This window comes from Bicyclus anynana, chromosome 2 (genome assembly GCF_947172395.1).
Source record: "Bicyclus anynana chromosome 2, ilBicAnyn1.1, whole genome shotgun sequence".
Classification (NCBI taxonomy): domain Eukaryota; kingdom Metazoa; phylum Arthropoda; class Insecta; order Lepidoptera; family Nymphalidae; genus Bicyclus; species Bicyclus anynana.
In genome coordinates, this window is record NC_069084.1 from 8,991,144 (window position 1) to 9,012,070 (window position 20,927).

Consider the following 20,927-nt stretch of genomic DNA (forward strand, 5'->3'; position numbering starts at 1 on the left):
ATCTTAATATATAAATGCGAAAGGTCATTCATCACGATATCTCGAAAATCGCTTAACGTACAAAATTGAAAGGAGATGGTCCACAATTTTATGGAGCCCAGGATCAGACATTGTACCTACCTTGGCAGAAATAAAAGAAAATATTTTTCAAAACTATTTTTGATTATACAAGTCTACGAATTTACTTTTATTGTTTCGAAATAATATTCATTCTCTCCCAAGAAATACAACTCTAATATGGGCAATAATGGTGGATTGAGGACTTTTTTAATGCAGTAGTCGATTTGACGTTTGCTGGCATAGTTGCCTTATGGGCGCCATCCTGATATAACTCAAAAACTTGGGTTTTAATTTTATTTATTTCATTTTATTTAGTTACATTTATTCACTTATTTAGATTTTAATGAAATCCATGTATTTTTTAAATTTTAATGTTACGTGATACAAAAGTGGACCTGAAATGGACCATCTTTTGCCAGTTTATAGGTAGTGGATTTTGTGAGAAGGCCGGATTAAGGAGGTCTAAGGGCGGACGAAGTCGCGGGTGTCCGCTAGTTAGCTTTACCAGCGCTTCAGTCCATCCAGCCTTGTGTCGATATATATTAACGTACAAAAGTTACTACAGCAGTTGAAACTGGAAAGCCAGATAAGATTAACATTGAATTGATTAAAAAAAAAATTGTTTTAATACAAATTATGATTCCATTATAATATTTTTTGATAAATATTTACATCTGTAAGCTTTATGCCTTAATTATAATTGAAAAATGGAAATTTTGAAGTTAAGTTTGTGTATATTGGTGTTTTGTTTATTATTTGGTATGTATTATTGTCATTATTTATACCTACCTACTAATATAATAAAGAGGTAAGAATTGTGTGTTTGTGACTTGTTATTTTCAACAGACCTCAAAAAAAGGAATTCTTAATTTGACGCGTATGTGTTTTTTCATTTAAAATTTTGAAAATATTTTTTTTGTTTGAAAGAGTATACGTTCGTTTTCATGAAAATCGGTTCAGTAATTTTGTGTTAAAATCAACATAACTGAAATACGTCTTTGAAGTCAGTTCCATTTTTGTGTTAAAAAGATTATTACATCTACTGAATGGATTTTGAACATTATTATTTTTTATTTTTATTATTCTTTTACAAGTTAGCCCTTGACTACAATGTCACCTGCAGGGTTATTATGCAAGTCGGCGTACCATTCAAGTAATCATTCACTACATCGTTTTTCATCGTATTTTCGTTTTTGCAATCATCAAATTGTGTTTTCAACAAAATTACACAAATTATCTTCATTTTACGTATATCAATATTATAGTAAGTAAGTAGTATAGTAACAAAAAAACTGGTATTTACGTAATTTCGTCGAAATATTCATGTTAGATGATCGTAGAAACAAAAAAACATTGCCACTTTATGTAAAATTGTGCAGTTAAAGTTATTTAGTTGAAAACACAGTGTTGTAAATACGATGAAAAACAATGTAGTGACTGATTATTGAATGGTACAGCGAGTTACATAATGACCCTGCTGATAGTAAGTGATGATGCAATCTAAGATGGAAGCGGGTTAACTTGTTAGGAGGAGGATGAAAATCCACATCCCTTTTGGTTTCTACACGACATCGTACCGGAACGCTAAATCACTTGGCGGTACGTCTTTGTCGGTAGTGTGGTAACAAGCCACGGCCGAAGCCTCCAGCCAAATTACTAATAGAAAATCACGTTATGTTGAGTGTCATAGGCTATAGTTTATCCCTGTATTCCAAGGGGAACGTTAACTACGAGGATGAACCCACGGGACGTTGGGTAGTCACTTATAAACACATTTTTCTCCTATTACTCTAGATTTATAAAATAGTCATCTTAACTTTGAAATAAAAAGTGTACAGTTGTAGAACAAATAAGTTTGTACTTCCTCCTTCGTACTCCTTTGATGTTTTGCAATTTCAATTTTTTTTTTTTTATTTTTTCCAAATTTCAATGGGTTCTTTACTTACTTACTTACTTACATATTTTATTGGTCATTTTACATTTCTATGGTATAAAGTCTTTAAAATATTTAATGCAAAACCCGTTCGAACTTGGTCTTATTGAATTGATCGATGAGTGGTCAATGCAAAAATTCTCTTTTTTGTGTTTTTTTATACATTTTCTTTGCTTATCTCTGTTAACGTAGGTAGCACGTCAAAAATTAATTTGTTATTTGAGGTAAAACGAATTTTGGAAATGCTAATTGCGCATGTGTGACCGGTTCTGTGGCTAAACAATTTGTTTACAGGTTTTTTAATTATAAAAATACTTTATTTAACAACGACATTTAATCTCTATAACTCAATCTCTGTAACTGATCGCTTAAAAACTATAATCACCTGCCGCAAAGTTACGCTTTTATAATTGAATTCAAGATTAAAACAGCTTCATTATAGCAATTAACTTCTAACCTTAAAACATAATCTATTCATATTCCGTTAAGTTTCCGTCACATCTAACTATCTTGTTGTCAATAAAAAACTAATACACTTTTTTTCATGCGGTTTTCACCAACAGGTAGAGTGATTTATGACCAATGTTTAAGTAGGTATGTAGTTTGTATCAGTTGAAATATGACGATAATTATTGGAAATGTCGGAACGATGCCTAGACAAAGATTTTTTATACTAGATATTATGTTACGTGCCAATAAAATCACCGAAAAAGTGATCCGAATTTAACTACTCCACTAGGCACACACATGCACAATTTTGTGTTTATTTGTGTTAATATTTATATATATATCGTTTTTACACTTCCTAAACCACACAAATTGACATTGTAGACAATATTTAGGTTAATATTTAAGTTTTTATTATTTGTTTAAATAACTTTCGTTGTTTACAATGCGACTAAATGAAATTGAGACAATTATCCACTTTTTGACGTGCTTATGACATACATCTGTAGTATAAAATCTTTGTGTCTAGACCCTTCAAGATATAATAAATAATGCATGGTGGCATATTCCCCTTTTAAAGGCAAGTAGGAACGCCCTGCCCTGCCACAATTATTACATCTACCTTTTAAAGATTCTAAAGCGTCCTATTACGAAACCCATTCTATTACGAAAACCTTCAAGAACTGCTGGATTCAATAGATTGTTTTACAATATATTATGTATGTATAATTAAACGACAATAATTTGAAAACAATTTATTATAATATTGTTTGTGAATAAGTTGTAATAATAATGTAATTAGATTTCAATTGCATTCAATGAACTCACAACAACATGGAAAAATAAATAATTACTAATTGAAAGTCGTAGATACTAGGAATATAATCGCATATCTCATCATATCTCTATAAATAAAAATGAATATATGAAATGTGCTGCTCAACGCTAATCTCGAAAACTGCTGAAATTTCGGTAATTTTTATTAGAATACTCCTCGAAGTACGAGGCTTACGGAGAGATTTTTGTAGGATAGGGTTAGGGGTAGGTCAGGGTAGGAGTAGGGTGGGATTAGATTAGGATAAGGGTAGGAAATGAGTCAAAGCGAAGCTTGACCGGTTCCGCTAGTACAAGAATAAATTGCTAATTTATAATGACCTCTAAAACTTTTATGCCCATGTATAATACTCTCAAGTTTCATAGACCTTCAATTATGTAATTTATGTATCATTTAAAAAAAAACTTTTTTAAATGATACATAAATTTTTGTTTATTCAATGTCAAATATATCCTAGACTGTAAACCTTACTTGATGTCAAATGACGATGTAGTCAAAGTTCAGGATGAAGCGAACTAAACTTGGAAGAGGTACAATTATATGACAACGGCGGATATAATATAATTGACAGCAACGGATTTCACGGATTCAGAAATGGGATGTAAACAGTGACGTCAGAGGTCAATAGATGTATATACCTAAGAAGAGGTCCACCATCACAAAGTCAAAGTCAAATGCATATTATTTTATTTCAAGTAAGCTTAGTTCACAAGCACATCTGAAACGTCAGATTATGTTAAGATAAATACTGGCGATGAATTAACTCGTAATTTAAATTCACGAGGGTCCCAAATCCAGCAAGAAAAAAAATATGACTAGAGGACATTTAACTATACGAGTATCCTAATAGGAAAATCTTTTGCCACGATAACTACTTCAAACGTGCTCCTCGGATCGTGTTGGTGGCATTTCGGACTATCGGACTATTTAAGAAGATACTTTTTGTAACTGTACGCTACAAAAATTAATACGGCTATTCTGTAACGATATTTTTATAACTCGCAAGTGCGAGTTTCGAATTTACCTCTATCTCTCTCTGTTTAACACGATACAATAGAATGAGAAAGATAGAGGTGAACTCGAAACTCGCACTTGCGAGTTACAAAAATATCGTTACAGAATAGCCGTGGGCAAATTTGTGAGAGAGTAGAAAGGCCACTGCCACGGCTGCCGTGCGCCACACCGACGACGGCCGTTGACCTTACAGTTCGTTCGTGTGTCTACTTGAAGGTGACCATAAAAATCCGTTTTAAAGTAAACATCTTCGGTATTTTCTATCTATAATATAAAAATGAATGTATGAAATGTGTTGCTAAGCGCAAATCTCGAAAACGGCTGAACCGATTTGGGTTCGGGGAAGTAGGGGTAGGGTAGGGGGAGCTTGGGTAGGTAGGGGTAGAGTAGGGTAGAAGTAGAGTTATAGGATAGGAGTAGGGAATGAGTCAAGCGAAGCTTGACCGGGTCCGCTAGTTTTATAATAAAAAGAAAATATACGTTTCTCTTAAATATTGTTTATGTACAAAATGTAGAAGCACACTTCAAAAAACTTCTTTATGAACCTATTAGATTAATATATAATAGATTGTACCACTCGTCCTACGTTGATTGATAGTCTTAATAATTATGAGAATAGCTACTGTCATATCAATAGTACTAGTGTACTGTCTAACAGTAGCTATACAGTGTGCCTAGTGGGAGTTTTCAATGTGTTCATACTGTGACTATCGCGTTAACGTAAACACGAATTTATATGGAATTGAAATAGCTTTGCAGTAGTGCCACTAGATGGCGCTGTTTCGATTCTTTAGAAATTTGCGTTTACGTTAACGCGATCGTCACTGCCACTAGGCCCTCTGTACTATGTGTTTCTGAAGTACTTTCTGACAGTATCTGTACTACAGGGATCAGAGAATATTACTACGAGAACGTACATACCTATTGTTTTTTTTTTCATCAGGGCATACTCTACAGCAAACCCAAATAGGCAAGAGCAATCGACACACACAATCCTATGGGTTGATTATATCAAATTTTGAAGAAAACCTATTACACCACGAGTGGGCGAACGAGGAACTACCATGTCTCCAAAAGACCTTGGATATACTGAGGAATGTAAAGAATCATACGCTTTGGGCTACTTGGAGTAAGCTTTTTATCTTAGATTTGTTATAATTTTAGATTTAGATTTGTTATTTGATTTATTATCTATAGGTACTATTAACCACATCATAATTTATTGTATTAAACGGCTTGAATTAAAACATCACTTGCTTGGCACCGGCTTCAAACTGATCAGAAGGTAGCATAGCATAGCTGATCATAGGCAAGATGTTATTTTTTGCTTTTTAATTTAGGTTAATTTTTGAGTTGGAAGTTAGTTGAATTTTTTTTATTAATTTTTTTTATTTTTTTCCCTATTTTTAACCATTATTTTTTTTATTTTTTCTTTTTTTTAATCATTATTATCCTAATCCTCCGACACGGCTATCCTACATTACACACGTCCCAGTGTGTTACGCTACTGTAATAAACTCAGCGGACAGTATCACACCGCTCGGTCACTCATGACCCTCAAGAAAGTTAAAAGTTACTAAAGTGTGTATCTACTATGTTTTCGATAGCAGAGCAATTCCTATTTCGCATTAACTATTTGGTCAAATGTTACACAAAACATCACAGTAATAATAAGTAGAAAACAAAACAGTTATAATACTGCTGATCCAAACTGGTGTTTGGATCGTGTCGCGATGCAAGAACCAGCTCATTAAGGGCCCGTATGGGTTCGAAACTAGTCGGGCATACTCCTACCTAATATTATGTGAGTTTTAGCCGCGTTTCATAATCAATTAATATGAATAACACTCACGATAGTTTAAATTCTAAAATAAAAAAAAAATTAAAAACCAATAAAATAAAAACCTGATTTTAATATTATCACAATAGTTAACCTAAATTTTGCTAACCGATAAAATAACTCGCTCGCCGACATATTCATAACTTAGTTTTGCTATTAAATATGTTTATGTACAGCTTAAAATTTTTAAAATACTTTATCAGAGTACGTTTTATACTAGAAATATAAAACGAAAAACGCTTAATAACAGAGGAAAGCAAAAATATATTTACTGATGATTTTTCTCTATAAAATCACTGACTTAGTTGTGAGTTTATTAATTGCCGATCTAAGTTAGTTTATTGTTGACCAAAGTTAGTGATATTTCATTTTTTTAAAGTAAACCAGTGGGTTAGGCAGTTTTGAACTGACTGATATATTTACGAAATTTGTATGATTTAACTTTAAAAAAAAAGTGTATGAACTATTTAATAAAATTAAACTACTGTTTAATGCAATAAAAGGTGTTTTTCGCGATCAAATAATAAATAGTCAATTTAGTAAGTTTTCGCTTTCGTGTTTGCATTGAGTTATCGAAATTTTCGCTATGTAACTAGCTGTAGTTAACTCTGCCATTACGCTCTAGGTACCAAAGGGTAGACATAGTTACTTGGCGCATTTCATAAAACAAAAACTATGGCAGCAACAAGAACGACGGATAGACAGATATTTAGAGAATAAAATGGTGATTTTAATGGCTTTTTTCAAATTCAAATAATACGAGTACGTTTGATAGGCGAAAATTTGCGTTTTTCGACGACTACATAATTCTGTAAAAATATAATATTTGCAATTACATTAGATGCAGAAAAAAAATATATTAAAAATACATAAAAATATATAAGAAAAATCATGCACGAGTTGTTTTTAAATAAAAACGAAATAAAATATTATATTATTCTATATTTTTAAGTTTGGGACTCGATGCAGAGTCCAACTGGAGTGCTGTATGGGACAAGAAACCAGTTCGGAAACAACGAGCAATGTATCCATCCACCCTGGATACACACACATCCGGAACTACGCACACAGTACTGTCTAGCCGATATTAAGCTTTCTAAGAAGAGACAAATTAAACATGAGGACCCGTATACAAACGCAAATGAGTATGTATCTGTAAGTAATTATAATATTTTTTGTACAAATTCAGACTTCCTAGGTGACGAGGCGAATATCTTAGCAATCCATGGATTCACCGTGCGGGTGGGTCAAAATTGGTGTGTGTATTACCAGAAAAATAAATAGGCAAAGAAAGTTTACGAGGACATAATTATGGTCCAGTTAGGTAGGTTGAACATTCTTTCATCGATAAAAAACGTTATTTGCGCTACGTTATTTGCGAGTGTTACAGGCATTTTTTTTACTCCGTGATCTTTCGGGTACAGGAACCGCGGGGCGCCTTTTAGCAATTTTGTATTATCTCCGAAACTATATGATTAATTAACATAGTGTAAAAGGCAAATCTTATCTCTATACCTAATATCCTCCTGATTATTAAGTAATTCACTTTGGTACGGATTTAAGTTTAGTTGTGTATTGTTGTAAACGATAAAAGTTTAAAAAATGAGTGATTCAAGTGAAAATTTGACTTCGATTGAATTAAAACAACAAGTAGGTAATTGACAGCGTATTGGACTTTTTCTGGCAAAGTCGAGAGAAAAATACCTAATAGCTTATGATTTCTTTACAAAGGGGCAAAAACATTTTCGGAGACTGTAATTTGGTCATATTGTTTTTGTTACTTATTGGTATTGGTATTAGTGGAGCATATATTGTATGCATGGAGCATTAGCAGAATACCCATAGTAATAGCAATATTTTTAAAAATTGAAAATCCAAATCTATATACACTGGCGGAAAGTTACATTGAAGATTCGTTAGAAAATAAGTCAAACATTAGTAAAGGAAAAGATTATTGCAACCTCAAAACTCTCCTCAAACTACAACCATCTACATCCAAAAAAGAAAAAGATAATTTTTGCATATCCTTCCTTCCTTCATCGTCATCGGAAACATCTCCTTTGGAATACATAAAAGAGGACGCAGAAATATGTCATATCTGTAACAAGCACAAAGATAAATGTGCCTTTTAAAAATGTTACCTTTAATTCAACAAATTGTAACAATTTTACATTTAATTTTTAAGTTATAATTTAAAGTTCTACTACTTATCTATTCAAATAAATATTATTCTCACATCTTGTATTTTTTCGCTATTGTGATAAAGTTGTATGTATCACACAAGAGCAAAGTATTTGTCTCTTGTGCCTCCTTCACAACACTCAGGATTCTAAACTAGAATCACTCGCTACGCTAGCGCAATTATAGAATCCTTCGCTTGTTCAGGATTCAAACTCGCACTCGACTAACAAATTCGAACTTTGCTTACTTGTTGAACAAATAACTATTTATTTACTGTGTATTTGTACACCACAATTAGAATATAATTACCGCAAGTATAAAATATATCTTTTTTTACAGTCGATGTCGAAATATAAATTGGCCTTCAACAAGCTAACATGGGGCCTGTGCCTTCCGGATATCTGTACGCCAAATTCTATAAAGAAGTTTGCGGAGACTTTCCTAAACAACAGTCACCTTGGGTTTGCGATACCTGAAGTAACTATCAGTATAGATTCCTGCCAAAGTTATAATGAAAAGACTGAAGTATCGTATGGATACTACGCCACTGTGTATGTATATATATTTTTTATATTAGCGGTTTCACCCACGTATTTGCTGTTCCTTTGAAGATAAGAGGATAAAATAATATAAAAGCTTCACCCATTCGAATCACTGCTAAGCTTGAATCTCCTTTTAGAATGAGAGGGGTTAGACCAATAGTCCACCACGCTGGCCCAATGCGGATTGGCAGACTTCACATACTTTCATTTTAGAAAATTCTCTTAAAATACACGCAACTGTGAAGTTGAAAGTGCATGTCACTGACCGGATTCGAACCCACACCTTCTGGAATCAGAAGCAGAGGTCATATCCACTGGGGTATCACGGCTCTTGTCCTCTTGTCTTGAAAAAATGACGAAAATAACTTTCTTAAGAATAAATCGTTAGTATTAACTTTTCCCGTTTCCCCCAATACCTGATTAGAGGATCCGACCACCTTGAACTATTTACTGGATGAAAAGTATTTTATATCAAATGAATTATGCTATGTCAACAAATATATTGCTAATGGTTTGCCAAAAAAAAACAGTCCAGGATATGATTATGATTATTATTATTTAATCATATTCTGGACTGAAATTTTTCGGCAACCCAATGGCAATTTAATTTGATATAAAAAACCTTTTGAAAGGTTGTCATATATACGGGATCTTAGACCACTTTTTTACCAACTTCAAAAAAAAGGAAAAGGTTTCTCAATTCGACCGTATATTTTTTTTACGTGTGTTCACGTAAAAAAACATAACTTCGTCGTTTATGGAATAATTCTGATGATTCGTTTTTTTCTTAATTTTATTTCCAGTGCCTTTATCGGATCTATGGTTCTGCTAACTTCATTTTGTACACATTATTACGAAAATCACCGCTATGCGAAAGAAGAAACTCGGAGTAAGTTACATCTTTGTTTTAATTTGTATATCTATCTATGCACTTCGGCTTTTGGGTCTTGATTCTTGGCCGTTGCGTACACCTTATAATTATTTTTAGTTATTATTTAACCGACTTCATTACATAAATACTTATAGTACTTATAGTTAAACACATAAACACGGACCTTGGATGAAAATCACTAAAAGACAAAATATGTTGATAGTTGTCAGTGACTGTTGCTTTTTATCTATACTATCAGCTAATTCACTAACTTTGACGAATGCTATTTGACATATACGACATTCAGATTCTATGTAACAAATGTCATCCGGTCAATCATACAGTAGGTAAATGACATTTAATCAATTGATTTTATATTTATTTTAATAGGTTGCTAATAAAGACTAAAATAGTGAATAGGCCAGCTATACTACCATAAAAGTACTAAAAATATTATAAACCTTAAAGATTAAAAAAAGGGTTTGAAGAATTTTTATTATATAAAATCTATTGATCAAAAATGTTTTGGATTGTATATATTACCATTAAATTTAATATAATTTATTAACCGTTAGTTTATAATCTAACTTATTTTCATCATATCTTATTGTGAACTGAAAATACTAATTACTATTAATTAATTAAATGATTAATAATTATTCTTATTATAATGACTATTTATTATATTTAAAACAAGCGAAAATATTGTTTATAGAAAGGGGTGAAATAGGGGTTGAAAGTTTACATCGATTTTTGCGCGGATGAAGTCGCGGGCGTCCGCTGGTTTTTTTATAAATGAAGATTATGTTTTATATCTATATGCAACGATCTTATATGTGCCTGCACGTGGTACATGTACGTAAATAATTACAATGTCTTAAAGAAACAAAAACCTTTTAACTAACTTTTTAGCAGTTTGACCAAGACAGAGATCCTTGTTACAGAAATCCTTATAGCGAAAGCATTTTCAGCAGTTGTGAATACAGCAGAACTCTTCAAAGAGAAGAAAGATGCGATCTATTCCCTCAATTCGTTGAAGTTCTTGACAGCGTGTATATTATCATTTATACACTATACCATTATCTGTTTTGAAACAGGGATAAGAAATTTCAAAAGTGTAGATGCCGTAAGTATATCACAAGATCGCATCAATCATCAGCCTTAATCCGTCCACAACTGGACATAGGCCTTTCCAAGATTGTGCCACCACACACGATCCACCGCCTTCCTCATGCTGCCACTTTCCACTACCTTCTTAATGTCGTCAGACTATCAATGGCATAGCTACCCAAGCTCAGCTGGGGGCCCTCCAATTCTTACCAGAAAATCACGATCGAGCTGAACTTGTAGAACTTGAGAGCTGATGCTAAAGTACGTAAGCATTCTTATGTATTTGTACATATTTTATATTTTTAGTTAATAAAATCTAACCAAGTCTTCGTCGTTAACTATGGGCCTCATAAGAAGGCTCAAAGTCACACAGCGGGCGATGGAATGAGCTATGCTCGGAGTATCTCTGCGTGATCGAATCAGAAATGAGGAGATCCGCAGAAGAACCAAAGTCATCGACATAGCTCAACGAGTCACGAAGCTGAAGTGACAATGGGCGTGGCACATAGTTCGAAGAGCCGATGGACGTTGGGGTCCCAAGGTGATGGAATGGCGACCCCGCACTACAAAGCGCAGTGTTGGTAGCTAGTACTTAGCCGAACGCTCGGTGGGCGTACGTAAATTATCGTACTTTGTAATAAACGTAATAAATAAATCCGAAATTAACCATCTATCGTAACTAAAAAGTGTGAAATAAATAAATTAATTAAACAAATAAAAAAACCCGACTGCATAAAGTATAAAAAAACTGAAAAGAAAAAAAACAGGCTCAGTCCAGTATGTCTTATGTAGTTTTTTATTTCTTCAATTAATTAATTAATTTTAATAAGTTGATAATAAAGACCAAAATATGGCAGGCCAACTTGGTATGTTTTACAGCCTTCTGCATCATACAATAATATTATTGTCAATTTAATATATCTAATACCAATACATATAAAAAATTAAAACTTCTGCCGTGTTTTTATGTCTGACTTTCTGTCTGGTATTTAAAAACTACTGAATGAATTTTTATGCTGTTCACCAGTAAATACAGTGATTTATGAGAAAAAAATTGTTTAGCTGAAGAAACCAAATGAACATCACGTACTTCGCCGCAAAAGCAGTCAAATTAGAAAACAGTCGGGACATAATATGAAATAATATATTAATTAATTCTAACTTAATTCATTCTACATTTTTGTTAGAACTTTTTTAATTTTCAGTTTTTATATTTTATGCAGTCGGATATTTTTTATTATTACAAATATCCCGAAAGGAGATGGTTCAAAATTGTATGGAGCCCAGGTCCATTGTACCCTAATGGAAATAAAAGAAGATAATTTTTCAAGTATTTTTGATTATACAAATCTACGAATTTACTTTGATTCTTACCAAATAATATTCATTATCTCCCAAGAATTGCAACATTACTATGGGCAATAATAGCGGATTGATGACGTTTTCATTACAGTAATCGATCTGACGTTTGCTGTCAATTGTCATGTCATAGTTACTCTATGGGCGCCATCTTGATATAATTAAAAAACTTGGTTTTTTATTTTATTTATTTCTTTTTATTTAGTTAGATTTATTCACTGTTATAAATTTTAATAAAATCCTTGTATTTTTTAATTTTTAATAATACGGGGTACAAGAGTGGACATGAAATGGACCATCTCCTCTTTGATTTTTAGTGTATTAAGTAGTTAGTATTGACCTAATATTCCTGAATGTCTCCAAATTAATATATTTAACGTCAGTCAGATTCCTCTCGATTGTGCAGGTGATATAGGGTGTATATTTCCCGCATTTCCCACCTTTTTATAGAGTTGGATTTGTTGTGTATTTAATTTTTTTTTTTTTGCAGTTCATAGAACGCTATAGCCTGCATTTATTTTTTCATTCAGACATACTAGTTGATAGTTGTATAATGATATCTGGGGTTTTGTTGATGAACAGCATCTTGTCGACTGATAAGCCTGTTACTGTAAACAATGTGATTAAAAGATACTTCAGGTAAGATATTCCAATCTCAAAACGTTCAAGGGCAGGTTTCATCACCTTCTGACAATTGTGTCGTATATTCTAAACGTATTCAGTTTTTTTTTTTAATCTTTACAAGTTAGCCCCTTGAATACAATCTCACCTGATTGTAAGTGATGATGTAATCTAAGAAGAAAGCGGACTAACTTGTTAGGAGGAGGATGAAAATCCACACTCCTTTCGGTTTCTACACGACATCGTACCGGAACGCTAAATTGCTTGGCGGTACGTCTTTGTCGGTAGGGTGGTAACTAGCCACGGCCGAAGCCTCCCACCAGCTATTTTTATGGGATAAAGAGTTGCTCAATTACTTCCTCTATCTTTCAGTGAAAGTCCCATTGAAATCAGTATAGCCATTTGAAAGATTAACCCAGACAAACAGACTGACGGACACAAAATTTTACAAGTAATAATGTATTAAATGTAAGCACTTAATAAAAAACAGTTATTTTAAGATCACAGACAGAAACTTCATTTATTTTTATATGTATTGTATTGCCGAGAAAGACAAAATCTGCAAATAAGCTATTCGACATTTATCAAAAGACGATGAAACCTTAAATGTGTTAATACTTAAACACATACACTATTATTAACAATTCATTCAAATGTTTATTTAATTTGTTAATCTACAAAAAGAAACATTCTAATTAAAAAAATAGATTAAAAAAAATATAACGAATGAAGATGGTGACAAATTATTATCGATGAGAAATACGCACGACTTACCAAATTTTAATTTATTCACGTCTAAAATCAATGCTAATTGCCTAGAATACTGTAGCAATTTTTATTGAACTTTCATTTGACGAAAATCAGAAAGGTGCATGTTTTTTTTATTATTCATCAGTAGTTTGGCCTGTGGTTACAAGAGTAGAAGTTAACGATTAACGTGTGCTCTTGTTTACAGGTTAACATACGTACCGATGGTTGTAATATTGTATATCACCCAAGTATCAAAATACCACAGTTCAGGACCGTTATTGCATAAGAAATTATTATCTGATGTTGATAATTGCAGAAACAATTGGTGGACTGTTTTATTGAATGTGAACAACTATGTAGACTTTAGAAAAGCTGTAAGTTTGTAGTATAGAAGGAATTACTACTTCAAGTATTATTATTAATACAATTTAAGTCGTTCTCAAGCTATGGTAACGGCATTAGTTATGATTTTTCCCGCCAGTAATGTCATTAAAAATTACTTAACCAATTACATACTTTTTTATTAACGCTTTGTAGAAAGGAGATGGTCCAAAATTGTATGGAGCCCAGGATCAGTCATTGTACCCTGGCGAAAATAAAAAAAAATATTTTGTAACTATTTTTGATTATACAAATCTACGAATTTACTTCAATTTTTTCGATATAATATTAATTCTCTCCCGAGAAATGCACATGGGTATTCATGGCGGATTGATGACGTTTTCAAAGCAGTAGTCAATTTGACGTTTGCTGTCAATTGTCATGTCATAGTTGCTATAAGGGCGCCATCTTAATATAACTCGAAAAAATGGGTTTTTACTTTATTTATTTCTTTTTATTTAGTTAGATTTATTTACTTATTTAGATTTTAATACTTGTATTTTTTAAATTTTAATGATACGGGGTATAAGAGTGGACCTTAAATGGACCATCTTCTTTCTTAAGAAATGAAAAATTTTGAAAATTGCATAAAAATTGGAAAGTATTAGAAGAATTTAAAAATATTAGAAGACTTAACGACTAAATCACGGCTCATTGGCTTAACAAGTCTGGATAATATTTGTCTCAGATATACAAAATTTCAACTTTGTACGTTTGTACGTCAATCGGTCGATATTACGTGATGAGTGATCATTCGCTTTTAAATATTTAGATTTAGATACCAGTATTTAATCCCAATTTTTTTGATTTTCAGTGCTTGCCAAACACGTGGTCAAATGCTTGCGACTTTCATTTAACTATAATCGGTACAGGACTGTACTGGTTGTACCAACAAAATAGATCGCTCGGTAAAAAAGCTTACATTATAGGAGCACTTGCTTCAGTTATGCTGCCGACTTTGGAAGCGTTTCGATATGGATTGGGTCCAATAAATATTAGTGATTTGGAGTAAGTACAATCAATCAATCAATCAATTTATTTATTTGCAGAAACATGCAACAGTATGTATTAAGGTGGGTACAGATTGGTGAAATGTTTAGTTTAGTTTAAGTTAGTTGGTACGAAGCCGCGTAGATACCGTCACAGGTATGGGATGAACAAACATGTACCCACAGAACAGAAAACGCTAAAAGCTAACGCTTTAAGTACCTTTCAAGTTAGATCGCTTCCTTCTGACTCCATTACATTGTCACTAAACATTTTTGTCATTGAAAATTAAAATCTAAGATGGTAGCGTCCTACGTAGGTAAAACAAAACTTATTTCTAGTTTGACAAGTTCGTTGATAACACTCCCATGATATGCGGGCGACAGGGGGAAAGACTGCGCGGGTGTGAAATCGAGCGTGCGGGGAAGTGACGTGCACCAGTCGTGGGTTTTTCATTCATCGCTACACGCCCCTGGCTCGCGCGAAACATCGGGAGTGTTCGAACGAAGTTGCCAAGCTATACTCGTATGAGTGCATCTGTCTGTTAGAGATGTGAGGTTTCTTAGATAAAAAATTATGATTTCAATAAATTGTTTAAGATTGTGTACCACAGTTTTTTTCAAATTTATTTCATTATTACGAGAAGACAATTTTAAAGAAAATATTATTATTTGTGTATTCTATGCGCAAAATCACGTTTTTAATTACCAATTACAGGATTTTTTAGGAATTTCGCATTTCCAAGATCATCTACGTACAGTTTGTTACTTACTAGGAAAAAGCCGGACACTTTTTATAATTAAAAAAAAACAAATAACATTAATTTTGATACGATTTTGTTGTATTTTTATTGTGAATTTAAGTGGATAAAAACTTTATCTCGGCAAATCTTTTCGAAGTGTTTAATTAATAATTTTTATTTAGATTATGTTATTATCATCATCATCATAAGCCGATGGACGTCCACTGCAGGACATATGCTTTTTGTATTGACTTCCAAACATCACGATACTGGACCGCCTGCATCCAGCGAATCCTTGTGACTCGCTTGATATCGTCAGTCCACCTGGTGGGGGGTTGACCACCACTGCGCTTTGTAGTGCCGGTCACCATTCCAGCACATTGGGACCCCAACGTCTTCGCGTAACGTTTGATTACGTATAATCATGTATTTTTATATTATTTATTAAAATGTTTAATTCTAGACGGTTTGGTGACTTTATGGCCCATCTAAATACGGCGACGTACCTACATTCACATCTGCGGAGTGGGCCATATTTTATTGGACTTGCTTTTGGTTGTCTACTCTCTACATATAAACCAGCCAATTACAAGAAACTGCCAGTGGTAACTTTTATATTTATTTCACTTTGTATTCTACCATTATTTATAACTAGCAGACGCCCGCAACTTCGTTAGCGTGATTTTCTGCGGTAACCATAGATTTTTCCAGGATAAAACGTAGCCTAAATATTCTCCTACATCTACCAGTGAAAGTCCCTTTTTAATTCAATGATATTAAATACTGTTAGATGTGTTACTAGCGCATGAAAAATGAGGCGCTCAAAGGAGGAAATTTAGGTATACACAACTCATTGTTAGTTAATGATTTTAAACTTATTTCGTGGTTGTTCATTATGAATATTATTTAATTATATAATATTATTTAATATCGACATTAAAAATCTCGTCGTTTTATCGTGGTATGTACCCGTTTAAATAATTTTCATTGTTAGTTGTGGTCAACAACGAACGTTATTATATATATATATATATATATATATATATATATATATATATATACAGGGTGTCCCGTAATTAATGGATAATACGCAAATGGTCGATACACCACCTAATTATCTAAAACTTATGTGACCAAGTTATGTTTTTTATTTCGGATTTTTCAAATTTTGCTTTTTTTAATCAATCTTTTCAATGCTGTAGCTGTTGTAATTAAGATTTTAAGGATCTGATTTTTGTTATACATTGCGGATTAAATTACTAATGTACTGTTATACTATTTTTATAAATCATGTTTGTTTCTTTTTAAAAAAATTGAGTTTGTTTGTTTGAACGCGCTAATCTCAGAAGCTACAGATGCGATAAGAAAAATTCTTTTAGTGTTACATAGCCCATTTATCGAGAAAGGTTACATTTTATCCCTTTATTCCTACGGGAAAGGGAACCACGCGGGTGAAACCACCCGCGTCTATCTACCTATCTACTAGTATTAACTATAACTGCCTCTTTAGTGGTTAGCTCAGTGGTTAGCCTATGTGGCTTCGGATCACGAGCTCCTGTGTACGAATCGTGTCAGGTCCTAGAATACCTACTGAACCAAATTTTAAAATTGTTTTACCACTAGAATGACACGTTATTTACAAGTGTCTTATGCTATATTTTGTCCCCGTGTTCTCATAGGAACGGGAACTACGCAGGTGAAAACGTGGGGCGTCAGCTAGTAAATAATAATCTAGATGAGTCAGTAACATTAATTACAATTTTTACCATAAAATATCTATAAATTTGTATACTAACTTAACTACAATTAATAACTAACACAAACTAACTTTAATACAAAACTATAAAATTTTTATTTATATTTCAGAACACATCAATTACTATACTTACCCTTGGATCAGGGTTAGGTCTATTTATACTTATGCTAGGAGGACATTTAGCATATCAAAACTACAGTCCATTCGAGGCGGCCTTATATGTGGGGACTAACAGGACTATTTGGGCTATTGCCTTGGGCATCGTACTAGTTAGCTGTGAATACGGTTATATACGTGAGTAAATACTTTGTTTTTTAAAGGATAATATATAATTAATGTGATATTTCTCCATTCATACCTAGTTAAACTAATTGTATAGTTCCCTTAACTACGGCATTATGAATTCTCTAAAGTGTAATGGCTAACTAACCTCAAGGCAGTGGCGGATTTGCAAATTTACCGCCAGTAGGCTATTGATTTTTTACAGCTCCAACTGTACTCTGAAATTCGATAGGTATTCTAGTTTGCAATACAAATAAGTACCTTAAATTGTGTCAATAAAATTGTAACTTTTAATATTTTAGTAAGACTATATAAGACTAAAATGTTAAAATTGTCGTTACATTTTCTTTCTTTCTGTAAAACAGAAAATCTACAGCCTACTTAGCCTACTGCTAAATCCACCACTGCCTTAAGGCTCCCGTGGTTAGCTGGTTCAGCTACGGACAGTGAGGTCTAGGGTTCGAATCCCGGGTCAGTCGAACAAAAAAACTACGTTATTGAGATTTTTCTTACAAGAAAAATCTTATTATCAGCAGAGTTGGGAAGTTGGCGGTGTTGGTTACCCCCTGGGCCTCGGAGAGAACGTAAAGCCGTCGGCCTACGCCTGATCCTTCACTCGTCTGCCGTCCTATCGGACTATAAAAGTGAGGGAATAGAGAGTGCACCTGTGCCTGCACACACACTTGTGCACTATAATATTTACAGTATAATATTATTACCTGACGTTTCGAAAGAGCTTGTAAGCTAAGCCTATTTGAAATAAATGAATTTTGATTTGATTTGATGTTTATAATACCTCCTGCGTACATGGTTTCTCACCATGAGATTGGCCGCCGTGGCCAAAAAAAAATAATTCATTAACTATCTTAAGTCTAAATTAATTAATCTTAGAAAAACTACAATAATTCGACACATATATGGATAATCTAAAAATAACAAACATAAAATAAATGCAATAGCTCAAAGACGTGTTTGTCAATACGTCCGCGCGCATTTTTATGTATACAGTCATGCTGCTTAAATTTTCTGAAAAAAAAAACAGTTGTCTTTATTGTCATAAGAAAATACTGATGGAATGGTTGCATTTCTCAAAAGAAAATGTTCGCTTTTCTAAAATACTGTTTAATAATATTCATAGACCAGAATATATTTTATTTCTTGTAAAAGAAAGTTGGCAACCCTAGAGCGAGGGAACGACGTATGACGTCAACTTTTTTCGGATCGGCCGGCTCCATCGAATTATAAGACGAAGACGTTGTCACGTCAATAACTTTGCGTGTGCTTTTTTTTTAATATTACGTTTTTTATACTGATCGTGTTTCTTATTTCAGCACTTATATCTGATTTCATACACTGGCGAATTTTCATCCCCTTAAGCAAGCTAAGCTTTAGTTTGTACATAACACACTGGCTTGTAATAAAAATGAAAAACTACAATACAATGGGTCCTGAAACTTGGGACCTTCCATATTTGGTAAGACTTATTCTTAGAAAATTAAGAGTTACATTTCAGCCTTCCAGCGGCAAAGTCTCCTTACAGGCTGATTCCCGCCGGGTTACCTTTTAAAAATCCATACATTATCATCATCATTATCAACACATATTGGGCTCACTACTGAGCTCAGGTCTCCTTTCAGAATGAGAGGGGTTAGGCAAATAGTCCACGCTGGCCCAATGCGGATTGGCAGACTTGACACGCTCAGAGAATTAAGAAAATTGACAGTTATGCAAGTTTCCTCACGATGTTTTTACTTCACCGTTTGAGAAACGTGATATTTATATACATGATCATTATTGTGTAGACGACGATCCTCGGCCTCCGTAGCGCAGTGGTATGCGCGGTGGATTTACAAAACGAAGGTCCTGTGTTCGATCTCCGGCTAGGTCGATTGAGATTTTCTTAATTGGTCCTGGTCTGGCTGGGGACGCTTCGGCGTGGCTAGTTACCATCCTACCGACAAAGACGTACCGCCAAGCGATTTAGCGTTCCGGTACGATGTCGTGTAGAAACCGAAAAGGGGTGTGGATTTTCATCCTTCTCCTAACCAGTTCGCTTCCATCTTAGACTGCATCATCACTTACCATCAGGTGAGATTGTAATCAAGGGCTAACTTGTAAAAAAAAAAAGATGAATATATATGTATGGATGTAAGAGAAACAGGAGTTTGTGTGAATGCGGTGGCTTCGGTTCACGGCATCCTAAGTTCGAGCCCTGGGTCTGGCTGTATTGATTTTTTTCTGGATATGTTGATTTTTTTTCTGATTAACAGGTAATAGACTCACTGGGCATAATAACATTTTGCTGTGTACTGTCTTATTTGCTATGGTTGGTGTTTGAAGCGCCTATGAACAATTTGGTAGCACTTTCACTACGAATGAGGTAATTGCATTATATTATCTGCACGATTTTATATATAAAGTAATATTATAAACACGTAAGTTTATCCCACTTTATATATTCACACTTTCTTTTCTTTTATATGTTTTTGTATTTTGACGGCCTCCGTGGCGCAGTGGTATGCGCGGTGGATTTACAAGACGGAGGTCCTGGGTTCGATCCCCGGCTGGGCAGATTGAGATTTTCTTAATTTGTCCGGGTCTGGCTGGTGGGAGGCTTCGGCCGTGGCTAGTTTCCACCCTACCGGCAATGACGTACCGCCAAGCGATTTAGCGTTCTGATACGATGCCGTGTAGAAACCGAAAGGGGTGTGGATTTTCATCCTCCTCCTAACAAGTTAGCCCGCTTCCATCCTAGACTGCATTATCACTTACCATCAGGTGAGATTGTAATCAAGGGCTAACTTGTAAAGAATAAAAAAAAATGTTTTTTTGTTACGGATACATAATACGTACGCAAAAAATTAAAAAATCTAATATACGATACGTAAGCAAAAAATTAAAAAAAACACCCAAAATATAAAGGCACCTCACATGCAGCCACAAATCATTATACACTTATGATTAATGTAGCAGTAGCCGTTAAAAACTGTTAAATGTTTCTTTTTCAGATCACATAAAGAAATCAATGATGGAACATCACCAACAATCGGAGTTCCAAACACGGTGAAGAAAATAACTTGAAACAACAAAAAAATATGTTTAATTTTATAAACTACTTTCCAAAAACACCCGGCATTTTATTTTATTCAAGTATTTTTAATGTAAACATTTTTAAAAGCAAAATAGTAGATTATAAAACGGTTGTATAATGACGGT

The 20,927-nt window shown here is 33.6% G+C and overlaps 1 protein-coding gene across 1 annotated transcript; it reads left to right on the top strand.

Moving 5' to 3' along the window:
- The first annotated feature begins 638 nt into the window (after positions 1 to 638).
- LOC112048868 (nose resistant to fluoxetine protein 6) lies at positions 639 to 20,841 on the top strand. Its single transcript, XM_024086553.2, has 14 exons — positions 639 to 819; positions 5,233 to 5,418; positions 7,082 to 7,284; positions 8,650 to 8,861; positions 9,656 to 9,741; positions 10,668 to 10,849; positions 12,683 to 12,831; positions 13,769 to 13,937; positions 14,759 to 14,952; positions 16,137 to 16,278; positions 17,540 to 17,723; positions 19,043 to 19,185; positions 19,982 to 20,091; positions 20,720 to 20,841. Exons 1-14 carry the CDS (start codon positions 768 to 770, stop codon positions 20,790 to 20,792), a joined length of 2,085 nt encoding a protein of 694 aa, XP_023942321.2. The 5' UTR covers positions 639 to 767; the 3' UTR covers positions 20,793 to 20,841.
- Positions 20,842 to 20,927: the final 86 nt, after the last annotated feature.